This window comes from Podarcis filfolensis, assembly GCF_964270895.1.
Source record: "Podarcis filfolensis genome assembly, chromosome: 5".
Taxonomy (NCBI): domain Eukaryota; kingdom Metazoa; phylum Chordata; class Lepidosauria; order Squamata; family Lacertidae; genus Podarcis; species Podarcis filfolensis.
The window spans coordinates 65779455-65804784 of NC_139608.1; the positions used below are offsets into that span (position 1 = coordinate 65779455).

Here is a 25330-nt window from a genome sequence, read left to right on the forward strand (position 1 = left end):
TGCAGCCACTGCAGACAACTGTCTTTTATTATGACGGCCAGTTCTTGGAATGCTTTCATAGCAGCTTGGCCAAAAGAGGTTTAGCAGGTTCTGGTTTCCCTGTCAAAATCCTGCATTTATAGAAATTACGCCATGGTACAGACTCCTGTTTGTTTCCTTTAAAAATAAATAAATGCTTGCATTCTTCTTCGCCCTTCAATTTACAGTGGCATGAGATATTCTGTCAAATGTGGAACCTCAACCAGGAACCTCTTGTCTCCTTTTTTGAAATGGCATACACTTGGAACTTCAGGGATTTATTTCAATAGGTTTTGGTGGGAGACATGTATTTCTCATTCATATTTGCCTGGAGGCAGTGTGGTGAAGTGGATAGCATTTGACATAGGAGATTAATGTTGAAATTGTCATGACACTATCTGGGCAGCCTGGAACAAGTCATTATCACTCATCCTACCTCAAAGGGAAGATAGAGAAGAATTGTAAAACACTTTGGCCACAATCCAACACAGGATTAAACCCATTTAACTGTACATGAGATTGTAGGCAGGATTTCCATACTGAAATCAGATGTAATAGTACTTTGTGGAGATCCCAGTAAAACATGACATCTGTGTCTGACATTCATTTTTAAAAACATATATTCTGCATTTCTCATTTGAAGTACAATCAAATGACCAATAATTTAAACCTCAATTTTTCAAATAATAGTTCTTATCCTTCATTTTTCATTTATCAGGTGATTTTCACAATCAGATGTTAATGAATACAACAGCAGAAAGTTTGCATTTACCCGCAACCTACAAATAACACTTAACACATGTATTGAAATAACTAGAAAGAGATAAATATATCTGAATTATATTTATGGACTATTATTTTTATTATTACTATTAGCATGAATATTCATGAAAATTTATTCTTCTCCAGAATAACACGTGGTGTATTTCAAGTACTAGTCATATGCTCTGGTGGCCTGTTTGGGGCTGCAGTCTTATTCACACTTAGGTTCTATTGCAGTCAATGGGTTTTACTTATGAGTAGCACTGTCATAAAACTATTATGCATCTTGAACCAATTCTAGGAATCATTAACCGAATAAAGCTCCTCCCCACCCACCTTTAAGGGTTTTATTTTGATTTTAGCAAGCAGCTTCATTTTGATACTGAAGAACAGAATGTGTTCTTCACAAGGAACTGTAGGAAACTGCTGAGCTAGACAAGAAAATAAGAATAAAAAAAAGTTTTGGCATGCAGATTAGCTTGATCCCTTATGTGGGTTAACAGGTGTCATGTTTAAGTGTGTGCTAGTATAAAGCATTTGCCACTACATCTGTTGGTGGCAGAAGGTTTCAGTGCAGCAGAGCTGTTAAGAGAGTGTGGATGATGAGAGGAGGTGCCTTCAAGTAGATGAACTTTGTGCTGCTTTGTGGCTCAGCAATATGCTCTTCTTATATTTTGCATCCTGCTTGCAGGAGATACTTCCCAGAGCAGCTGTGACCTTTTCCAAGCCTAAAAGGTTTTAAGCTGGAAGGTCTGTAAAATTCCTGAGCTGTGCCAGAGCCCAAGGTAGGGTCGTTGGATAGAAGGGAACAGTAGTTTTCCCAAGGAGGAAAATGGTAACCGCAAGCTCTTAACTATGGGCTACTCTGACAGTGAAAGTGACTCTGAGAATGAGGGTTATGTCTCTGGAAGTAGTGATGAAGAATACAGCCTAGAAGTTGAACAAACCTGCGAGTCAGTGCTCACCAGATTGTATTTTCATAATGATTTTATGCTGGTGGGTTGGGGGAGGGGGAGCACTGTGATTGTCTACTGTGTACTGCATTATAATGAACATTTGGATTAGACTAATAGAAAGGAGTATTAATAACTTGCTGCATGTTTGGAATTGGAATCATTTCTCACATCTTAATCTACTGACGTAAATAAACTGTTATTAACTTAGAGGTATATTAAGCACCATAGACAGACAGATATGTAACTTAATGTAATTGGGTTAGTATTCCTAAATTGTAATTAAACTTGGCTCTTTTTTGATAGTTTTCTAAAAGTTTGAGCTCAGTTTCTAAAATAAACTGTAGTAAGCTCTGTTACGTTACTGTTTTCATTGTGTGTGACTCTTTACGTTAAAGAAAACATTAAGTAACATTTGTTTCTTCCTGATCTACCCCTGCCTTCACAGCCAGTACTGAAATGCACTTTAAAAAAAGAAAAAGAAGGCATGTGTAAATTCTGTGTTTTGCACATTGTGCTTCGGCACTAAAAATCAATTTTCACTAGGCAATACATATAGTGTCATCAATGACGGTAACCAAAAGGCAGCATTAAAGATGCATACACAATGCAATGAAGAAATGGAGTATTCTGCAATTAGCTAAAACTTTGAAAGCAGTGGATCAGGATTGATGTGTTACTGCAGGTTTGCTGATACCATAATTTTATTAAATACATACCTTTTTAAAAAGCCATATTACACTGCCAACTTCATATCAGATTTTGATTTATAAAGTTGAGAGTCAATTTGTATACTTGTATATCATAGAAAAGTATCATTTTTATCAGTAAGAGAACAGAGTTCTTTTGTACTAAAACCCCTTTTGATTGAGCAGTGCTTCTACGGAAAGTGTTGATAAGCTATCAGTGCAATATTGCAAATGGCCTTCAAACAGCATTACAGAGATGGTGTTGCAGGTACAATATAAAATCCAAATGTGAGGATAACAAGTGGCAGCTACAGTGAAATGTTGTAGTGTGACATTTTCTTTTCCAGAGGACTGTTCCATTCAGTTCCCCCGCCTCCTTTAATAGTCACTGTATATTCTATTGCCACTGATCATGCTCAGTCTTCATTGGGCCATTGTGACTCCCACCCTCAGAGGCCCTGTTGAAGTTTTAGCACCTTATGTATTGCCTCCTGAGTTTGCAATATGTATATATTGAGGGGTGAGGGACCTATGACTCTTCAGATTTCACTGGATTAAAACTCCCATTATGCCTGGCTGTGGGCTATATGGTAAATACCGGTACTGGCTCAAAATAATGATGGTAGAAAGGCCCAAAACTACATGACTGTGGCAGACTGGAGGTCTGTAAATGGGCCCCTGCCAACTGCTTTTGTCCCTGCAACTCATCTCTCCCTCCCCCCCCCCCTCTCTCTCTCTCTCTCTCACACACACACACACACACACACACAAACTGACAGTCCACTACCAGAAGGTGGTCTACTAAAAGCTGTAGGGGGGAACCCAAGCAGAAGGGGAGGCTTAGTACATTTGACTATTTAAATTGCAACTCAACTGCCTGTTGTCAGGTACAAAGCTGAGGGCTTTCTCTGTGGTGGCCCCATGACTTTGAAGTTCACTACCAGCAAAGCTGCTGCATTTCGGTTCCTCTGAAAAGCCTTGAAGACCCAATTAATTATTTTCACTGGCATGTGTAGGTGTGATTCTCTGTGATACTGCATTTTAGTTCTTTAGTGGTCTTTAAAAAATGCTGCATTTTGCCTTAGGGCTGAATGTGTATTTGTTATCACTGGTTTTAGTAATTGGGTTTATGGGAAGTTTTGTAATGTATTATATTTTATTATCATAAGAATTGTATTTTACCTGCTATTTTGCATGTGGTATTGAGTGATTTCAACTTGTAAAAGTGGCCTTTAAATAGTCTAAATAAATAAATAAATAAAATAGATTTTAATCCTGAACAGGCCTGCTTTTAAAGCCGCAGTTCTGCAGCAATCTCATTTAGTTTGGGATGTGATCTTCTGAAGAACTTTTTTGGCATCTTTAAAAATGACATGCAGATAATGATAATAACACTCTGTTAAATATTCATGCTTCTTACGTGGCCCTTGGTGCTGAATTAGTTGCTCATTTCTCTCATACTGAACCGCAAAGTCAGAGAGACCCATAATCAAGATAAACGAATTTGTAAAAAGGCATAGAAATGACTGAGTAACCTATCTGCTGAGAAAATGACTTCTTATGATAATGTTGTTTTGGAAACATTTCTAAAGAGCCGCAAGATTTAAAACAAAACAAGACATTATATTGTAATGGTTTAAAATATAATAAATCACTAAAACATAATTCTCATTTGTTTACTTTACTGTAGAGACTGTTGGCAAATTGTGTAAAATGCATATTATTGTCCTTTCAGGGAAGATGTTCGGACAGCCAATGTTATCGCTGCTGAAGCCGTAACATGTCTTGTCATCGACAGAGAGTAAGTGTGCCATTTTTTACCCTATGATACCAATTATCTCAAACTGATCCTTATTGAAGTTGTGTGTATTGCCCTTCATCATACAAGTGATCACAAGATGACTTTTAACACAATACTGTATACACTTAGGTCCCGCTAGCCAAATGCTCTTTATATGAAAAATTCACTTATCCAAACATGAGGAATTAGTACCCAAACCTCACTGTGCACATCGTAGATTCAGATACTCAAACAGCCACACATTCACGTAGTACTGCAAAGAAATAAGCAGCCTTAAACAAGACTTCCTTTTTGTGCTTTACTGGTCCATGGCAGCGGTTTTGCCAAAGACTATGGCACAGTTTCCGGGCCTCCTCAAGGGAAGCATCATGCAGAGTGTGTTACAATCTAATAATGAGGATACAGGAGCATGCACTACAGTGGAATGTTATTCTGATCCAGGAATGGCTGTAACTGATGAACCAGCCATAGCTGGTAAAAGACACGCCTTGCCACACAAAAGCACTTGGACCTCGTGACAGAGTACCCCCAAGAGTACCCCCTTCCTACATTGGGGGGGCACTTTACTAATCCGGTATTGGCATAAGATACACAAATTAAGTTACAGTTGATATGTTTGGCAGTGACCACAGTTCTAGTAAAAGGACTCTGGGATTTGAAATGACTAACAAGGATAACTCCTATCTGGTCTCACAGATCCCCAATACTGTCATTCTTTCACTGTTGTTGTAGTTGTTAAAATTTGTTTACTACCCTTAATCCAAAGGTCCCAGGGCAGTTCACAACAGAAAAATTCAGCAGTTCCAAGCTTCCTGGAGATGTGATTTTTTAAAAAACAACAACAACAGAATAATTAGCATTTCTTTATCTTAATTCCTACATCAATATGAAGCAATTATTGGGTTGCTAAATGAGAGTTTTCATATAAATTACAATATGTTGGGTGCGCTCTTATTTCACTTTAATCAATCTATAAATGATCCCCATACCCTTTTAATGAAATCCTCAAATTGAAATACACTCAGAGGGATGGAGGGTGAAACATTAGATAGTAACGTTGAGAGAATACATGGAGTATGGAGTATGGCAAAAAGTTCTAGATTATTTTGTTACTTTAAAGCTCTATTGTGACCATAAATGTGTAAGGGGGGGTTAAATACATACATACATACATACATACATACATAGCTGCAAGAAGTTAATTTGACAATGTATTCTATTTATTGAAGTGTAAGAAAACACTGCTTCAAAGGAAATACATTGTTAATTTAACTTACGACCCACTGGAATTTCACTGGGGCTGTATCTGATATAAACAGATGGGGGCTGTTAGGAATTTGAACTAAATAGCTTCTGTGACACATTTACAAGAAAGGTTCCATGTTGCATAAACCAGCCATTATGCTGCATAAATCCATAGGGAAAGATGGAAATTAATGAACCCAATTAGACACATTCGACAGATATTCATTGAGGAAAGCCGCTAAATAATTACTCACATTTTATTTGAACTATTCAGTACAAACATTTTGCAATTGGAACTTAATCATAATCAAAATAAATAGGTAGAATTAATCCAAAATTAGTCTTTAATCATTTGGTAATTATTTTTTATTCTTATGACAGCAGCTTAATATGCTTTTCTTTTACTACTGACAATGTCCTTGAAGTAGCAGGAGAGTGCATATATAACTCTAAACTTCTGGGACTCAAAGTTAATCCACTGCGTACCAGAGATTTCAACAATGTCGTGCAGCTGAGTGTGACTGCATTCATGCTATTTATAGTGGAATATGTACTTAGTTGTATTGTGACCCTGGAGAATCTGATTTTGCAGACAGCGTATCCATTTCCAACACTCAATTAATTATATACATGAAGCTAAGTGGAGAAACCCATTGTAGATTATAGGAAACCTATTAGGCTTTGTAAAAAAATAAATAAATAAAGTACATGCTTGAAGTCTCCTTTAATAGCTTACGTCAATGCTTTCTTCCCTCACACATTATTCAAGTTTCATATAGAGGATGTAGTCCTGAAACCATTAATCATCATCATCATCTTGCTTATGTCCCTTAAAATCAATGATGTCAAACTTACATATTTTATTGTGGGTGTCAGAGCTCCCTTGATGTAAATGAATATTCTCTGATTAGTGTATGAAGGTCACTGCCACAAGAATATGACAAAGTTAGATGGCTTTAAAAGGAGGAGTAGACAAACACATGGAGTTTAGGTCCATCAATGACCACGTCATAGTGGCTATATGGTATCACCACATTCAAAGGTAGTATGCCACTGAATGTCATTCAAACGTAGGATGCTGCCTTACACTGAGTCATACCATTGGTCTATCTGGCTCAGTATTGCCTACATGTCCTGGCAGTAGCTCACCAGAATTTGGGAAGATCTTGGATTTTCTGCATGTAAAGCAGATGCTTTATTAAGCCACAGCTCTTCCCCCAAATTGCTGGGCTACAACAACAGCAGAGGGTTATTTTCTTTAAGAATTGTCTCTGGGTTTCTCAGAGGAATCTTGTTGTCCACCACCACAAGAAACGGGTTGCTGGACTTAATAGGCTTTCGATCTAATCCAGAGGAGCTGCTCTTGTATTCTTAAATTCTATTCAATTCCGTGAAGGTGGCGGCTCATTAGGAACAAAGGGAGTGGCTCCACAGAACTATCCCTAGCTTTGTAGTGAATGAAATCTGCTCTCACAAGACCACTGAATGTGAAAATTTGAGTGCAACCCCAGAGAGAGTTAATCACAGGTAACAGAGAATCTAAATCCCTTGGATTCCAATTTAACCAGGCTTGCAAAATTTTCACACATGAGTATTTAATCACATTTGAGCCTCTCCTGTATAATCCCATGAAATGGTTAAATCTGAACAGAAAGCATAAAGAAGGTTTTTGTTATGAGAATTACCATACCTGAAATGAAAGGTCAGCAGATTGGGTCTTGGCTCTGCCCACAGCTCAAAGGTAGCTAGGAGCATTTGGGGATGCAGGGCTCCCAGAATTCAGTTTGCTCATGCCTTTGTTGAGTGCAGCCAAATCTCCATTTGTCCCATTCTTTGCTCTCTCCTTGGGTGTTTTTCATATACATACCTTGTCTTGCCCCTTCTTACACTGCTGTTTTTAATTCAGTAGCTTGTTCTTCCTCTGTTCTGCTGGTCCACAAGCTCCTTCTCTGGTGTTTTTTCCTCGGTTCCTTCTCTCTTTGTCTTTTCCTGTCAAAATTAAAAAAGGGAGTTAGATCAGCTTGCCAGCAGCATTTACAATTTCTGCCTTCACTAGGCAAGAAAGTTGTTACCTCATACCACACAGATAAGCGGGTAGCCAGAAAAGACTTGGTGGCAAGAAATCCCTGGGGTGGGAAATCACAGGGAGGCCCCTTTCTTTATTGCTAAGGCACCTGTTGCCTCAGACCGCTTTTGATTTTTCTCCTCCACCTTTTCAGTCAATAGAAGCCATGCTTATACAGATTAAGCAGGCTGTTTGGGACATCTTCCTTCAGGAACCCTACTCCTGGCCAGTGGCATAGCATGGGTTGCCATCACCTGGGACAAAGAAAATTTCCACTCTCAACACCCTCCAGACTTATAGGTTCCTGGTAAACTTCAAGAAGAGCCAATCCAAACAATCAGCTAGTCTACCTGAAAACCCTGCTAGGCACCTCCAGAGGCCCAACTTCTCTTCCTCCAGAACAAGTAGAACAGATCAGCTCAGAGGTTTGGACCTTCATCAAATCTCATGTCTATTGCATGGGTTCTATTTCTGTGCATCTCATGTCTATTGCATGGGTTCTATTTCTGTGCATCTTAGTGACACACATCACTGAGGGCAAAGCACCACACCTGTCCTCTCCATTGGGCTCTACTGCTCTACCAGTAGACATCACATCAAGCAGATACCTGCACGTCAAACTCTCCAAACACCTCTGCCGAGCCTTGTGATCCAACCAGCAGATGGGTTCTCCTTTTCACGATCGTGACTTTTGAGGCAAATAAGTGCCTGTTCTGAAGTACAGCTCCGTGTTTAAACATTGGGAAATTGAAGGATAAAAATATTGTGGCACCAAAAAAGAAAAAGAAAAAGAAAAGGTTATCTGAAACCAACCCTATGTTAACAACAGATGTATGAGCAGACAGGTTAGGACTTAAAATAGCTTGGTCTAGGGCAGCTGGTATAATATAACACTAATGGATTTACCGAGTATTCCCAACATCAATTCTCTGAATTTGTTGTTCTGGTTCTTTTTTATGTTTTTTTAAAGAGAGCCTCATTAGTGCTGACAGAATACTGGTGATATGAAGTGAAACACCATGCTGAGAATAGCTTCAGAATTAAAGGAAATATGCCAGTAAAGTATTTGCAGCAATTTCCCATTTTATCCACTAGCCAAATGAGTATATGTGTTGAAGTCCAAAGTAACAACAAAATAGACAATTGAAAAGTAAATAAAAACACAAGAAGAGCCTTGCTGGATCAGATGAAACATCCATCTTCACCCTAGGACTGTGCTGAACATTCTTTTGGGAATATTTTTGGCACATTCATGAGGGTGTGAGAAGGGCAAAAAAAAACACAATGGCATTAAAACATTATCAAGATGCCTGGAACACTTTTTGAGCAGTTACCGTATTTTTCGCTCTATAACACGCACCTGACCATAACACGCACGTAGTTTTTAGAGGAAGAAAACAAGAAAAAAATATTCTAAACAAAACAGTGGATGTATGATTTTTGTGGTTCATGCTGTGGCCACAGACGTGATCTGACGGTGAGTTTGGGGTAGCCCAATGCAAAAATCCTGAGGATCCATGTGGATCCATGCTTTGTAACCACGTTTTTGCGCCATTGCAGCCCCATGAAACAGTGGGTGCGTGTGTGTTTTTTGGTGCAGGCTGTAGCCATGGATATGCTATGTGATCTGATGGTGAACTTGGGGTGACCCAGTGCAAAAATCCTGAGGATCCATCTGGATCCGTGCTTTGTAACCACACTTTAAGTGGGGAGGGAAGGAAAAGCATTCAAGGGACAAGGAGCAGAAGAGGGGTTTAAGGGAAGAAGGAACACGCGTGGGGTGTGTGGAGAAGGATGCTGCTAATGATGCAGAAGAGGGGTTTAAGGGGAGAAGGAACACGCGTGGGGTGTGTGGAGAAGGATGCGGCTAATAATGCAGGCGAGGGGTCTAAGGGGAGAAGGAACACGCGTGGGGTGGGTGGAGAAGGATGCTGCTAATGATGCAGGAGAGGGGTTTAAGGGGAGAAGGAACACGCGTGGGGTGGGTGGAGAAGGATGCTGCTAATGATGCAGGAGAGGGGTTTAAGGGGAGAAAGAGCTCGAGTGGGGTGTGTGGAAAAGGAGCTTTTCGGCGAGCTGAGCGGGGAGGGGGGAGGGAAAGAGCACTGTTGCTTTAAAGGAGCCAACCGGACAGCAGCCACTTACAGCAGTGTAAGCAGCTCCTTTTCTCTCCCGCTTTGCTCCTTCTCTCCCTCTTTGCTGCTTTACGCAGCTAATGGCGAATCCCCTGCAACCCAAGTCCTGCTCAGCAGATCAGCTGAGACGCTGGGAGAATCGTAATTTCCCCCTCTCCCTCATCCCGTGCCCTCCTGTCCCCAGCAGCCTTTTAAAAAAGTTTTTTACTGGTTTTCACTGCGCTCGTGGCTCAGAGCCCTCCTGTGCCCTGCCGTCCCTCTGCAGCCTCATTGCTCCGTTTAGAGAGCACACGGACCTTTGCTAGCTGAGGCTGCAGCAGCTGTTGCTGGCTACGGGGTGCTTTTTCCAGCTCGCTATGGCTCCCGTCTGTCCCTCCTCGCGTGTAAGCGGCTGCTGCCCGCTTTGCTGCCATGGCTCTCCTTCCCTCTCTCCTCCTTGGCTCCCCCCCTCCTCCTGGCTGTAAAGCAAGCAAAGCTAGAGCCGTGCAAAGCCCTGCAAGTGGCTCCCGCTTTGCTTGACTGACGGCAGCCATGGCTCCGGTCAAGTGCATTCGCTCTGTAACACGCACAGGCATTTTCCCTTACTTTCTAGGAGCAAAAAAGTGCGTGTTTTGGAGCGAAAATTACGGTACTTATTGTTATAAGTAATTCAGTGTTTCTCAAACTTGGGTCCCCAGCTGCTGTTGGACTACAACTCCCATCATCCCTAGGTAGCAGAGCCAATGGTCAGGGATGATGGGAGTTGTGGTCCAGCGGAATTTAAGAAACACTGTAATCTATGAGTCACCAGCAGGGGCTTCTCTCTCCCCCCCCCCCTGCACTTTTTATAAATTTTTATAGATTTTATCAGCATAGGCAAGTGGTGGCCATGATCACCCCCATTTCCAGGGCATTGTCACCACAGCACCTCTGAGGAAGAAATTCATAGTTTCATTTACAGATAGAGGAAAACACGATTGTCTCCTGTTCCATACAGTAGTAGTAGTAGTAGTAGTAGTAGTAGTAGGCTTGGCGATGCCTCCTCCCGCCATGCACTCTAAAGGATGCTACAATGTGATGTAGATTTCTTCCTCAGATGCTTTGCAGGGAAAAATGGACCCAAATGGGGCAGATCACTGCCACCACTTTCCCACAAAGGCAAACCCATTTTTTAAAAATAATAATAATAAAGAAATAATAAGCATGTAAACAACAAATAGAAACACCTCCAGTCTCCCAGAATTTTAAAACTGTAAGTTCCTCACTCATCTCCCACTCCTGAAAATCACAACAATTTCTTTAGTTCATTCTCAAATGTGCAGAAACTGGGTTACCATCTCTACAGCTTGAGAACAAGGCTTCAGAGATGGTGAGCCACTTTCAGGCCAGTCCTACCTTTCCCAACAGATAATTGCTGGAAGCCAATAAGCAGGATATGAAGGTGACAGCCTGCTTGCATTGTTTTTTCTCCAGCAACGGGTGTTCAGAGATGCACCCCCTCTAAACACAGAAACAGTGTTCCTCTGAATATGAATTATCATCTTCTTCCACAGACAAAACATAGCAATCCCAACTCCCAACTCCCGCCACTGGGGCTCTGGAGAGCAGCCACCTTATCTGCATTGTGGTGTCAGAGGTTGAGAGTGAGGTGAGGCAGGCAGACTGGGCCTGACCCTGCACCAGCTCCAGGCTGAGGATGCTGTTTCCAAAGGCACAATCAAATTCATAGCAAAACCCTTTGGAGTAGATGTTACAACTTTTGATGTCCTTTCAAATTAAAAGGAGCATCTACCATTATCTAGCTTTACATCACTTTACCAAACGATCTGACTAATTTTATAGAAACCTACTTGCTGCATCTACTTTCAGTACCATTTATTCCTGTCAGTTTTATACTCTCTTGGTCACGGAGCACTTAACATCTGGTGATTGTTATAATACCAAACACATTTTATTTATGCAGTATGGGTTTCAGTCATGGTTTAGATTTCAAATACTTCTTTATTTTTATGGGCTGACTGTGGCTCAGTTCAATCTCTTTGGATAAATTATTTTTTCCTCAGGCTTTTTGAAGAGCGTATGTAAAAAAGGAGTGACTATAGAATCTAGTTTATCTGTATTTCAGGTCAGTCACCCCAAGCAGATTTTTATTTTTATTTTCTACTTCAGCCCATAGCTGTTTCCTAAAGGCTCTTTCAAAAATCCTAACCCCAGCAGTCAGTGCATTGTCACATCACAAAATGCCTGTTGATCAGGGATGGCCAAATTCTGTAATCTTGTGGGCCATGATACTCTCCAGACAGTGGTCTCAAGAGCAGCCAGCTCCGTAATAAAGTTGGCACTATTTAGCAGTAAATATTCAACAGTTGCTGGAATGAGTTTGTGGCCCAAAACAACTAGAGTTGTTCTGTGGGTATTCACAGCTAAATCCTTATGAAAAGATTCAAAAACCTGCATATGATAAATATAAAAGCAGAAGAGAATTAAATGTTGAGCCAAGTATACATGCTTGGGGCAGCATGAGGGAAACAAATATTGATTTGCCCAACCTCATGCAGTTAAGACTTGTTTTGTTGTTTTCCAGTGTCTCAAATAGGAAACTTCTATGATTGCATGCTCAGACTACGCAGTTCCCACCCCCAGTCCCCACCTCTGCAGTTGAACAGTAAATAAAAAGGACCCAACACAGCTTGAATGGGCTCAAATCAGGTCACAACTTAATGTTAACAACAAATGAAAGAGGTTTGGCATAGGCTTTGGATAACCATAGAATCATAGAGTTGGAAGAGACCACAAGGGCCATCAAGTCCAACCCCCTGCCAAGCAGGAAACACCATCAGAGCACTCCTGACATATGGTTGTCAAGCCTCTGCTTAAAGACCTCTAAAGAAGGAGACTCCACCACACTCCTTGGCCGCAAATTCCACTGTCGAACAGCTCTTACTGTCAGGAAGTTCTTCCTACTGTTTAGGTGGAATCTTCTTTCTTGTAGTTTGGATCCATTGCTCCGTGTCCGCTTCTCTGGAGCAGCAGAAAACAACCTTTCTCCCTCCTCTATGTGACATCCTTTTATATATTTGAACATGGCTATCATATCACCCCTTAACCTCCTCTTCTCCAGGCTAAACATGCCCAGCTCCCTTAGCCGTTCCTCATAAGGCATCTTTTCCAGGCCTTTGACCATTTTGGTTGCCCTCCTCTGGACACGTTCCTGTTTGTCAGTGTCCTTCTTGAACTGTGGTGCCCAGAACTGGACACAGTATTCCAGGTGAGGTCTGACCAGAGCAGAATACAGTGGCACTATTACTTCCCTTGATCTAGATGCTATACTCCTATTGATGCAGCCCAGAATTGCATTGGCTTTTTTAGCTGCCGCATCACACTGTTGGCTCATGTCAAGTTTGTGGTCAACCAAGACTCCTAGATCCTTTTCACATGTACTGCTCTCAAGCCAGGTGTCACCCATCTTGTATTTGTGCCTCTCATTTTTTTTGCCCAAGTGCAATACTTTATATTTCCCCCTGTTAAAATTCATCTTGTTTGTTTTGGCCCAGTTCTCTAATCTGTCAAGGTCGTTTTGAAGTGTGATCCTGTCCTCTGGGGTGTTAACCACCCCTCCCAGTTTACATCCAGTCCACCTGCCGGAAGTGATGTCAAGTGTCAATCTGGCAATGGGAGTTCCTGTGACTTACATCAAATGGGGGCACCCCCATGGGGGTTTCTGCCTTGAGTGCTGAGGTCCAAGCCCCCGCCTGGGCATACAGACAGAAGCAACTCCTCCCAGACCCCTTTAACTGGATACCCTAGATTTTGGGATGGGCAGACAGAAACTACAACCTCCCCCAAGCAAGACTAATGTTTGCCCAATGCCTAAACTGCCCAAGTTGTGATGATTGGTGTGAGGTGGGCAAAAACACCAGGCTGGAGCCAATTTGCCTAGTGGACAAATTTCTGCTCAGGCCTGAACATGGCGACCACCAATACCATAGCAAGGTCTGAGACAGCATTAAAGGAGGTAGGTGGGAGTGTTGGCTATTTGCCATTTAGTAGCGCTGCAGAGAGCTTGCTGGGGAGACCATGCATAACAAGGAACTCAAAATAACTTTAACAAGGTTTTAATAACAAAAACAAAAACTCATTTTACACTAAAGATAACAACAAGCATGACCTAACCACCAACCCATCCCCCATGGTACTGAGAGAGCTAGGTGCTGCTCTTTATATACTATACCCAATTGCTGACACAGCTTAATTAACACAACCTAGCAGCACCTGCTATGTTTCACAGCTGTAAAACTGGGTCTCGTTATTTGCGCTAGCCCTTAAAGACATACACATCTTGTGAAACAATAATGAACCTTCACATTTAAAGAGATTATTCAACAGGGAGATCCAATAAAAAACAAGGTGCTGGGACAGGGCTGCCTTAAATCTCCTGGGAGTGGACCTGAAGGGAGCCTACCTGCTCCATCAGGCCCTCCCCCTGGGACAGCTCTGCCTCCAAGCCTGCCTGTCATTGGCCAATTTGCAGGCGCCTTGGATCCAAGACACCAGCCAGCAAGGTGAGCTCTAAGCTGTCCCATGCCAGCAGGGTAATCCTCAGATGCCAAAGTCCTCATCAGGTCTCAGTGCCAGGAGGCATTGCCAGCCTGCAATGCGGCTGCACCCAAGGGGGGTAAGCAGACTGGTCTAATTAATAATGTATACACAATGTTAAGAGCAAAAGCTGTTGAGCTGCATTTCATTTTTTGCACATGAGAAGGAGGTTTCACCTTCACCACGTCTATAACCGTGTTTCATTTTGCTGTGAACTGAATTATGCTATCACAGTCTTCCCCAAGTAACTTATTGTTTCTTCGTTTAGGATATTTAGTTGGCTCTGCAGGATGGTATATTAAAATAATAGAATTCTTCAGCTTTTATTACCCCAGGCATTAGGAAGTTTGAGCAACATTTGCCAGGGCATTGTCCTTTGGAGAAAAGATCATTGGAGTTGTTTGGTGAATTTGTGAAACTATATTTGTTGTTAGAAGTCTAAAGCTGAAAAGGAATGGTAGAGAAGGAACAGCCAGCTTAGACTGATGGATTCCCAAGACAGAATCCAAGCCCAACAAACTCAGAAAACTCCTGACTGTTTCTGCCCAAAGCCCCAAACATCTGAAAAACCCAGTTCAAAACTACTTACAGTTCCCTTAGACTCACATTTGAAGTCTCTGACTGTAATCAGTTTTATCTGCTTTGCCTACCGCAGTTTGCATCACTGAAGGAAGGTTGCCAAGCTCTTGAAATCAGCGGTTTTGGTACCAGCAGTTTTTAGGAGGTCTGGAGCCACAGCCCAGCACAACCATTGTTGAATCAAATTAGGCACATAGCAAGAAAAACAGAAAGGAATGAGAGTGGCTGGGGAAACCCAGCCAGATGGGCGGGGTATAAATAATAAAAATTATCATCATCATCATCATCATCATCATGCATATCTGGCAACTAGCCAAAGGGCAAATAAAAATAAAAGTGGACATGCCATATTTCCCCACACCCCTATTTATTGACAATTGTGCACTGAAATGCAGATTGTTTTTTTGAGTGCTTAGGGGATATCTATAAGCAGTTTAAATTTCAGCACACCATTTTGGCATAGTGTGTATGCTATTGTTGCTTCTTAATTGTGCCCCCTTTTGACTGGTTTCTATATTTGAATGATGGGACCTTCAACTGAAGTATGTTTCCTGCTAGAAGGAGTATTCATATTTAGGATTCCTCTGCCACCTCCTCCTCCTTGACAAAGTAATAATAATAAATAAATAAGGATAAGAATTTGCACCCCACCCCCAAGACCATTCCAGTGAAACTATCCAACCTCCCAAACACCTCTGGCGATGATTTGTACAAATTCTACAAAAACTTTCCATATCTCAAAATCATTTTCCTGCATATTTAGCCATGTTTCTCCAGGATATTTAAGGGGATAAAGCAGGGCATTCCATCCCTGACCCCAGTTTTTCATTTTCATTTTCCAAATGGAAAAGGAATGTTGATACTCCCCCCCCTTTTTCCAGCCTTATTTAATGCCTGTGTTTGCTATTAGAGGGAGTGATTAAAGAATGAGGAAAAAGTGGAGTTGTTAATAGCAGAAAAATATGTTGTCCCTATGTTGGGAACACACATGTCATACCTTATCATGAAATCAAACTGGAATGTTTGTCCTCTTGTTCAACGCATCATCTGCATAATTGCTTGACTAGGTTTCTTTCTTTTATTACCGCCTCTGAGTAACAGGAATGAGTAAAAATGTGCTGATTGCTGCATTACATGTTCTCAGGCTTTTCAGAGTTACAAATTCGCCATTTGCTCAAAGTACCTTTCTAAATTTTTAATGTGATTGCTGTACCATCTCTATAAATCCAGTTAAGTAACTACATCTTCTGCTATCAGATAAAACAGGAATAGTGGCTTCACACTGGGTGAAGGAAAAATGAATTTTGGTAGATTTGGTTTCCTGTGCGCACACCATGCATTTAAAGCACATTTAAAGCATGTGGACTTCCGCCAAAGAATGCTGGTAACTGTAGTTCACACGACACACCTACACACTGCAGCTGACACACTAACATGTCACGACACATAGTTTGGAAAGCTCTGCTATTGATATTGTAATTTTGAGGATTGTTCAGACTCTGCCAGCAGCTCCCAGCCATTTGCCAGACCCATATCTTTCAATGAGGCTGTTGGAATCGAGCCATTTGCCAGACCCATATCTATCAATCAGGCTGTTGGAATCGATGGCATTTAGACATAGCATTGTACTGAACTGGCCCAGAATGTTACTACAGCTGGCCAACCTATGAATGCTACTCTATTCACCTGTCATGTCAGAGGAAGAGACTCGCAGATAATCTACTTCCATGATTTTAAAAAAATGCAGTTTTTCTACTCTCAGGTAGAATTTGGGAGCTCCCAGCTCTAGTCCCTGTTGCCTCTAATTAATGGGTTTCAGCTAGAAACTTTGAAACTTTGCAGAGTTTCTGCCAGATGGACTGGACACTACTTAGCTAGATGAACCAAGAGCCTGAGTAAAAGGAAGCTCCATAATATAACCTGAATCATTCCCTCAACTTTGTACTACTCATGCACCATTAATTCTACAAGAAAACTGGGTGAGGTAATGTCTCCCCCAGCTTACTGTTGCATCCCATAAAATATCTATCTAGCTATGGAATTTCTGAAATAAGTGTGCTGCAAGATTTAACTGGTGCCTGGACTGAGAATGGAGATCTGAAATCAAAGCCAGGGCTTGACACTAAGATGTTCCAAGCTGCAGTTCTGATAGCTCACCAGATGGAGCAGCCACTCACAGGTTCTATCCGTGCCCTGAAATTAGGGTCGTCATAGCTTTTAAATCAGGCATAGGCAAACTCAGCCCTCCAGATGTTTTGGGACTACAACTCCCATCATCCCTGACCATTGGTCCTGTTAGCTAGGGATGATGGGAGTTGTAGTCCCAAAACATCTGGAGGGCCGAGTTTGCCTATGCCTGTTTTAAATATTTAACAAAAGTATTTTATTGCAGTACACTAGTGTATTCCAGCAGACAGTATGGAAAGCACTAATCCAAGGCAACATTGCCCTAGATAAGCCATTCCTTCCCCCCGTTCAGGTATTATGCCACCTTTTTCTCTCAGCTGATTGGAGGAACCTTAGCCCTGGAAAACATGTGCATTAAATGTTACAATTTATTTCTGTAAGTGCAAAAACAAGTAGGTGCAGCTGAGTATGTGCAAAATGTTTCTCTCTTCAAAATATTTTTGGTTTGTGATGCCTAAGAGATGAATCCCATCATATTTTTAATGTTAAATTATTGCAAATTAAATTAAAATTTGTGCTTATCTCAACCATATATTTTAACGAATCACATTTGCAATAGTCTCCATTATTCTGGAAATGTTATTTGATGTATGACTTAAAAGTGCCAAAATATACATGTTGTTAATTAGTCAAGGATGCTGATGTGCTGTGATTTAGGGGGAGCTCCACCCCCTTCAGTGTGAGAGAAGGATTAATATTTACCTTTGAGAGAGGGCTCTGTATTTTCTTTGCTCTTCCTCTCTTTATTTTTTGATGTTATTTTGTTTTGTTTTAAATTTTTTTTAGATTAGATTGTTTTTTAGTCTATTTTATGATGAAAAGTTTCAATACAATTTATGGGGTGGGGGAAAACCTCCCATGTTTTTGTGTGTAGATACTTTTTTAAAAAAGAAGAAGAATGACAGGTAAAGTAGAAAGCACAAATGAGTGGCTGGAGGGGATTATGAGGAATCATATAATTCTGCATGTCAAAAACTGTGAAATCCTTTTGCTATGGTTTTGTTTATGTTTAATAGTATGTTTATCTCGTATTTTACAGTTGAATAAAAAACAGAGCCAAAGCAGCAACCTTTTTAATTATTAGTTCAGAGAGTTATTAATTTAGAAAGTTGCCGAAGTTTAATTTAGTTTCTTATATTTGCTTCGGGCAATTACCACTACCAAGTAATTAATTAATGGTTTGTATTTGTTGTTGCTATGATCAGCTTAATGCTCCTTATCTCATTTCTCAAGGTGATACTTTAAGAATTGACTTTACTGGCCCATGTCCTTAATATTTCTGCATTCCTGTTGAAGTTCAAAAAATGTGAAAGTTAAATACATATTAATGTTCACCCTGCCAAGAATTGATTTCCCCAATACTCTTTATTTTTAAAATACCATTTTAGTTGCTTATAACATATGAACCCTCCTATAACCTTCCATTTCAAAGGAGAATTGAACTTTGGCCATGTTGCTACTGTATTAGCAGGCAGCTTGTTCTTCTTTCATTAATATACTAACGAGAGAACATAAGAAGAGCCAGTTGGATCAGGCTAATGGCCCATCTAGTCCTGCATCCTGTTTTCGCACTGGCCAACCAAATGCCTGGGGAAAACCCACAAGAAGGATTCGAGCACAAGAGCACTGTCCCCTCCTGTGGTTTCCAGCAACTGGTATTCAGAAGCCTTGCTGCCTCCAACTGTGGAGGCAGTGCACAGCCATCATGGCTAATAACCATTGAAAGCCGTCCTCCATAATTTTTTTCTAAATCATTCTTTAAAGCCATCTGGATTGGTGCCCCTCACTGCCTCTGGAGAGAGCGCTCTCCAACACTAGGAGCAAGGTCTCCGTAGTATCAGATAAATAGTGCTGATTTGGTCAAAAACATATCCATTGTTTGCTTTGATGAGCAAGTATTCTGGCAGTTAAAAGCCAATACACTGGCTGTTTCCCCCCCCCCCCCAAAAAAATCTCAAATAAGTAATCACTAAGATCCACCCCATATTGAGCATCCCATTTTTATTCACTTAAATGTTGGTTTTCTCAGGAATGGGGCACTTATATTTGTTGCTGCTCATTAAAGGCAGATAATTCTTCTGTTGCGTGTTACCACAAAAGCAAATTTGGTTCTTCTTTGTACTTCATCTTTCAGTCCTTCTTAACAATAAGTTGAAGCCTCTGGCAGGCCCACAAAGGCTTTTAAGAAGGCAAGGCAACTAGGCTTGATTACTGGCAACAAACAGGACCAGTATAGAATTGCAACCTTTATTATATTCCATTCCCCCCCTCCCACCATGATGTTTTAGAAGTTTCTTGAAAGGAAGATGTAATTAATGAGTGATTTTTTTTTTAACGGTGTTTTTATTATACTCAAATATTTTTCTTTAATATTTTCCTTTTACTTTACAGCTCTTTCAAACATCTGATTGGAGGCCTGGATGATGTTTCCAATAAAGCATATGAGGATGCCGAAGCAAAAGCAAAGTAAGTGTCAGTCAATGGTTCTTTTATATACTTTCTTTCAATATACTTGCCTTTGTGCTTCTTTATTTAAAAGAAAGGGGAGGGGGAACCAAATTAAAATATTTCTGAAAACAGTCGTTTAGTGTTGTAAAAGAAAATTCCTAAAAATATAAAATTAAAGAAATGTGACCAGTACCAATGTGTATACAGTGGTACCTTGGGTTAAGAACTTAATTTGTTCTGGGGGTCTGTTCTTAAACTGAAACTGTTCTTAACCTGAGGTACCACTTTAACTAATGGGGCCTCCCGCTGCCGCCGCGCCACTGGCGCATGATTTCTGTTCACATCCTGAGGTAAAGTTCTTAACCCAAGGTACTATTTCTGGGTAAGCAGAATCTGTAACCTGAAGTATCTGTAACCCAAGGTACCACTGTAAATTTTTTTGCCATATTCCAAAAGTACAACTATGTTGCACAGTATTTCTTTGAGACAATAAATAAAAGAGCAACAAGTCAAAAAAATGTGTGGCTCTCAAGTAGTGGAGACCTGGGCTGGCTCCTATAGCAGCAATTATTCCCATTGCTTGTCCTGCCAAAGAGGGGTGGCGACGCAAGGAGATATGGGCCTGGGATGGGCTGGAAGGAGGCAGGCAGTTGCCCTTCTGGCCTAAGACATGGAGAAGATGAGCTGGTAGATTCACTCTTAACACCAAAGCAAGGCAGCTACATCCCAGGATCAGCTGAGTGATCACATTGCAGCAGCAATTGCAACCTCTGAATTGCTTGGTCCTGCACATAGAAAGGAGAGGACAACGGAGAGGCGGACAGCCTGCTTTCTCCCTTTACACCATCCTTTTCACCCCTAGTTGATAAACCCAACTCCCCCCACATCAGGAATTATTACACAAACTGCAGCTAAAAAAAACTAGCAGGTTAGAAAGGTTGGTTTGACAGACTAGCTAGTGCTTCAGTCAACATTCATATTAAGAAAGGAATAATATTCCCACCAGCAGACTAGCTGGAATCACGACACCGACAACCTGGGAATATGTTCTCAACTCCTCAGAAATCTGTATATAATAGTACACATTCCAACAAATTGATGATAAGGGCTGCTATAATTGCGACTTAGACATTCTCCTGCCTGAACGATCTTAATAGAAAGTCTTACAAGTGTGCATTATAGTTTAATCTTCTCTGTGAAACCAGAAATGACTTCTATTATTTTTTTTGCAATAAAACGAGCAGAATTCAAGGTTCTTGAGAGGCACAAATTGAAAGGTGCCTAAACAGTATAAAGTTTAAGTGGTAACTTGTTATTGCCATATTTGGAACTAGTCTAGGGTATTGTTGAGAAATGTGTAAGAGAGCCTAGTATGTTTTTGACCCTGATGTAAAGTCGGAACATTATAGATGTCTAGCAAGCTCCAGTGGTAGCCAGCAGAGGAACCTGACACAGGGCATTAATTTTTAGGGTGGTGGCAGAGCTGAGGCATTCATAGATCTTCTGAATCATTTCCCAGAGGGGGCCTGATTTGGGCCTCTGCTATGCCAGCCTGGGGCTAGTGCTGCAAAAAATAATCTCCCATTGTTCCATCCTGCTTGACAGGAGCTGGCAGGGCTGAGGATGCTATGGATTCTCCACTCTTCCCAGGCCCCTCTTAAGACTGCTCTGGCCATCCTTTTCTTGCATGTCTATGCAATCCGAAAGTGGCTGAATTAAGTGGTCTTTGACTTTGTTAAGCTGAAGGTATCACTGCTTCATACATCTAGAAGTTACAAAGCACAACAACTTTTCAGAAAATATATTAGTCAAATATCACAGACAGATTTGCTAGGCTTGTTGAAAGTATCCATATGGAATTAATTGTACCTAACAGAAGCCATACTGAAACCTGCTTCATAAAGGTGTTCTGTTCAACAGTTCCTTCATCTGGCAGAGCTCCTATAAGATGGTTTTTCATGTTGCTCTAATTGACTTCAACTAATTGCCTTTCAAGGGAATATATTTCAAGTATCAGGCTGTGAATTGACAGCAGGAGATACAGTTCTGTGTAAGCAAGGTGCATGCTTGCTAATAAGATAAGTGGCAGAATATTATTCTTTTTTGTCAGTTTGCACTGGAAAATATCACATTATTGAGCACCGATCATAGTGACTTTGAGGAATGTTTAAGTTACTTATTTATATATAGAAAGCTGACTCAGTGATTGATTCCTGGCCACAATGTGTGCAATTCAAAGATTTATCACATCTGAGGTTCCTTCTAGTTTGCTCTATAAAAGAATATAAACCCCAATGCGCCCAGGTATTTCACATTGTGCAGTGTTATCTTTCTTGGAGAAGAGAATGGAGAATTCCCGTCACACAGAAATCTCATTGTTTGCATTTGAACTGCTGGATTGCAACCAGTGGCTTCATTTTGGCCTCTCCTACTAGTGGCAGTGACAGAGAAAAATACTAGATGGGGGGCGGCACGGGTACACAAACAGGACAAAGTGAATTTCAGGGAACCAGCTTGTGAAACGTACCTTTCCCTCAAGTAACCACAAGGATTCCTCATTTGCAGGGACATAGGCTACCTGTTTGGCAGCACCTATGCCCGAATCCCAATTTCACATTCCCAACCATGTTGCTGTCTCCTTTTCCCAGCACCAGATCAATTTTAATCTATCATGCTGAATAATTCTCAGCCAATGAGCATTGGCTAGTTATCTTGTAGATACCAATAATACCACTGTACTTGGTTGTTGTCAGCCTGAGCTACTATTAGTAGCTTTGGATAAGGTGGCGTTGCAAAGCAACATGATGTGTGCAAGGGAACGCAGACTTTTGATATCACTCATTTGGGGATGTGCAACAGAGATGTGGGAACAGATTGTGCATTTCCCAGATAGTGAAGAAGTAATATATATATATAAAATCAGATAAAACAGTGTCTTAAGTAAGCGTAAAGTGTTTGTGTTTCTTCTTCCACAACACTATTGCATCTAACCTGCTATGAGTAATGAAAAGATTTTTGCCATGTTTGGATGTCGCTCTAAACCATACTGTAAAAAAGGTAAAGGACCCCTGACAGTTAAGTCCAGTCGCAGACGACTCTGGGGTTGCGGCTCTCATCTCACTTAACAGTTTTTCCAGGTCATGTGGCCAGCATGACTAAGCCCCTTCTGGCACAATGGAACACTGAAACCAGAGCAGGGCACGGAAACACCGTTTACCTTCCCACCAGAGCGGTACCTATTTATCTACTTGCACTTTTTTTTTGGCATGCTTTTGAACTGCTAGGTTGGCAGGAGCTGGGACCAAGCAACGGGAGCTCACCCTGTTGCAGGGATTCGAACCACTGACCTTCTGATCATCAAGCCCAAGAGGCTCAGTGGTTTAGACCACAGCGCCATCCACATCCCTAAACCATACTGTAGTGCAGTGTAAATGAGCTGGAATGAGCTTCAGCAAGCCTTGGGCACTTGCACTCCCCTCTCCCCTGGTATAGCTGCGAAGAGCTCAAAAGCTGTTGCTTCCATTTTTACTTAACCACAGCTTGTCATGTCTGAACTGACAAACTGGTTAACGTTAACTGTTTTTCTCTGAAACAAGCACAGTTGAAACCGTGGCTTTGTGTGATGTCTGAATGCAGCCTTTGTGCTGGCAGTGCTCTAGAAAACTTTGCTTTCTTCCTATAGACAAGCAACCACAAGGGCATGCCTTTCTTTTTTTCTTTCTTTTTAAAAACTTTTTTTTATTCAAAATTAAAACAACACATATTATCCAGAAACATATCATCCTTATTTTTCCCCCATTTTTCCCCTCTCCCCCCACCCTCCCACATAAAACACCCCCACCCCCACCCCCCGGCTTCCCTCAGTTCCAGTCTTTGGTTTCTCTAAGAATGCTGTTTTCTGCATGTTACACAGTTGTATAGATCCTCAAACTATTTAGCTGATTATCATCAATAAAAAAGTTTGTGAATGTTTATTCAAAGCCAGCCAAAGTTCGCTTTGTTGCGTCTTCAAATACTTTTTAAAGGGTTCCCATTCATCTTTAAAGTCACAGTTATCCTTGTCCCATAGCTTATATGTCAATTTTGCCAGTTCTGCATAGTCCATCAATTTTTCTTGCCATGATTCTTTAGTTGGGGTTTCTTCACTCTTCCATCCTTGTGCTATTAGAACTCTCGCAGCCGTTGTCTCATACATGAAGATGTTTTTCAGCTTTTTTGGCAGATCTTTCTCTACAATCCCTAACAAAAATGCTTCAGGTTTTTAAACAAATGTTAAATGGAACATTTTCTTCAATTCATTATATATCATTTCCCAATTTTTAAAAATTACATTACAATCCCACCACATATGATAAAATGTCCCTTCCTTTTCCTTACACTTCCAACATATATTTGAACTAGTTTTGTACATTTTCCCTAACTGCACTGGTGTCGTGTACCATCTGTACATCATGTAATTCTCCTTCAGTAGGGAACAATCTGTAAATTTTAAATCAGTTTTCCATAATTTCCCCCAATCTTCCATCATAATGTTGTGACCTACATCTTGTGCCCATTTAATCATAACTGATTTTACCTCTTCATCTTTCAGCTCCCATTCTAATAATATGCTGTATGCGGCCTTCAGTAATTTCACTTTCCCTTCGATCACTTCCGTTTGAAACCTAGATCTTGTGTAATTGAATCCTTTCTTACTGTCTTCTTTATGTGTTTCATATAGTTGTTGATAATGCAACCAACTCTGAAAGTGGCATGCCTTTCAATACCACGTTATCTTAGTTATGGTATAGTCATAAATACTGTCAGCCTGCTAAATGCATATACAAATCTTCTCTAATGTACAAATCCTACATATGAGTAGAATTCCAGCTGTATCATCAAGTAAACAATGAATGACATCCTGTGATGCACAACTGCAATTTGTTTGCACAGCAGAACATCTCTTCTCACCCTCCAGCCCATTGTGTCCCCTCAAAACCTCTGCAGGATCCCCCAACCCTCCAGAGCAGGGGGGGGTGGTTTGAACAGGGGCAGTTGCCAGGGGTGGCAAAAGAAAGGAGAAACCCTACTGAGTGAACAGAGACCCACTTGCACTATGGTGAATCTCACCCAGCTACTTACATTTAAATACTGATATAAAATAAACAAAAATTACAGTATATCATAAACAGACATTTCAAAGCAATTGCTTCATAAATTCTGCTTTGAACATCAATATTAATATCATGTTGCCAAAAAAAAATGTGGTAGTGCCAAAAGAAAAAGAATCTACACGTTTTCCTTTAAATATTCTTGAGTTCTCAAAAAAAAAAGCATTGTTTTATTGATGGCTTAATTATGCTACACATGAAATAAGTCTGGAAAAGAACTCCTATCAACTTAAATGAATTACAGATGGCAACACTACAAAAAATAATTTCCAACCCTATTTTCGCTCTGCATTTTAGATTAGGACTTAATTCTTGTTGCCTATCTGTGAAGCAAATTCCATATGCAACAGCTGAAGAAAGCAGTTGACTCATTGCCAGCAAAAGTCTGTTTTTTTTTAATGTTTAATTTGCTTCCTAAGTTATGGAATATCTAAATCTTTATTATTTTGGTCTCCTGTCTTTCCTTCAAGACACTTGTTTTGGCAAACATACGTATTTTTTATCCCATTTTCCCTCACAGGAGACAGGCCCAGTTCTGATTTGGGGAGAGCAAATGGTTTTATGGGAGCCTTGACGCACCTTGGGAGCTTACCAGATAAAGATGTGCTGATGAACCTGCTTAGTTTTTGAAAACTAAATATTTTAAAGGCCCATGTTTAGTGGAGAAGAACTGGGCTGGGTGGCTGTAGCAATCATACTCTGGAGCAGCACTCTGTGTGCTAT

The 25330-nt window shown here is 40.8% G+C and overlaps 1 protein-coding gene across 12 annotated transcripts in view; it reads left to right on the forward strand.

Annotated features, from left to right (window-relative positions):
• The window catches only part of PRKG1 (protein kinase cGMP-dependent 1), a 668505-nt gene that overhangs the window by 575908 nt on the left and 67267 nt on the right, over positions 1-25330 (forward strand). For 11 of the 12 annotated variants that reach the window (XM_083614092.1, XM_083614085.1, XM_083614091.1 and 8 more), the window contains 2 exons: positions 4158-4223; positions 19401-19475. In XM_083614092.1, coding sequence (XP_083470218.1) covers positions 4158-4223; positions 19401-19475 — 141 coding nt within the window. Of the gene's footprint in view, positions 1-1336; positions 1566-4157; positions 4224-19400; positions 19476-25330 lie in introns of those variants that run through there. The other variant, XM_083614086.1, reaches the window with a different exon arrangement.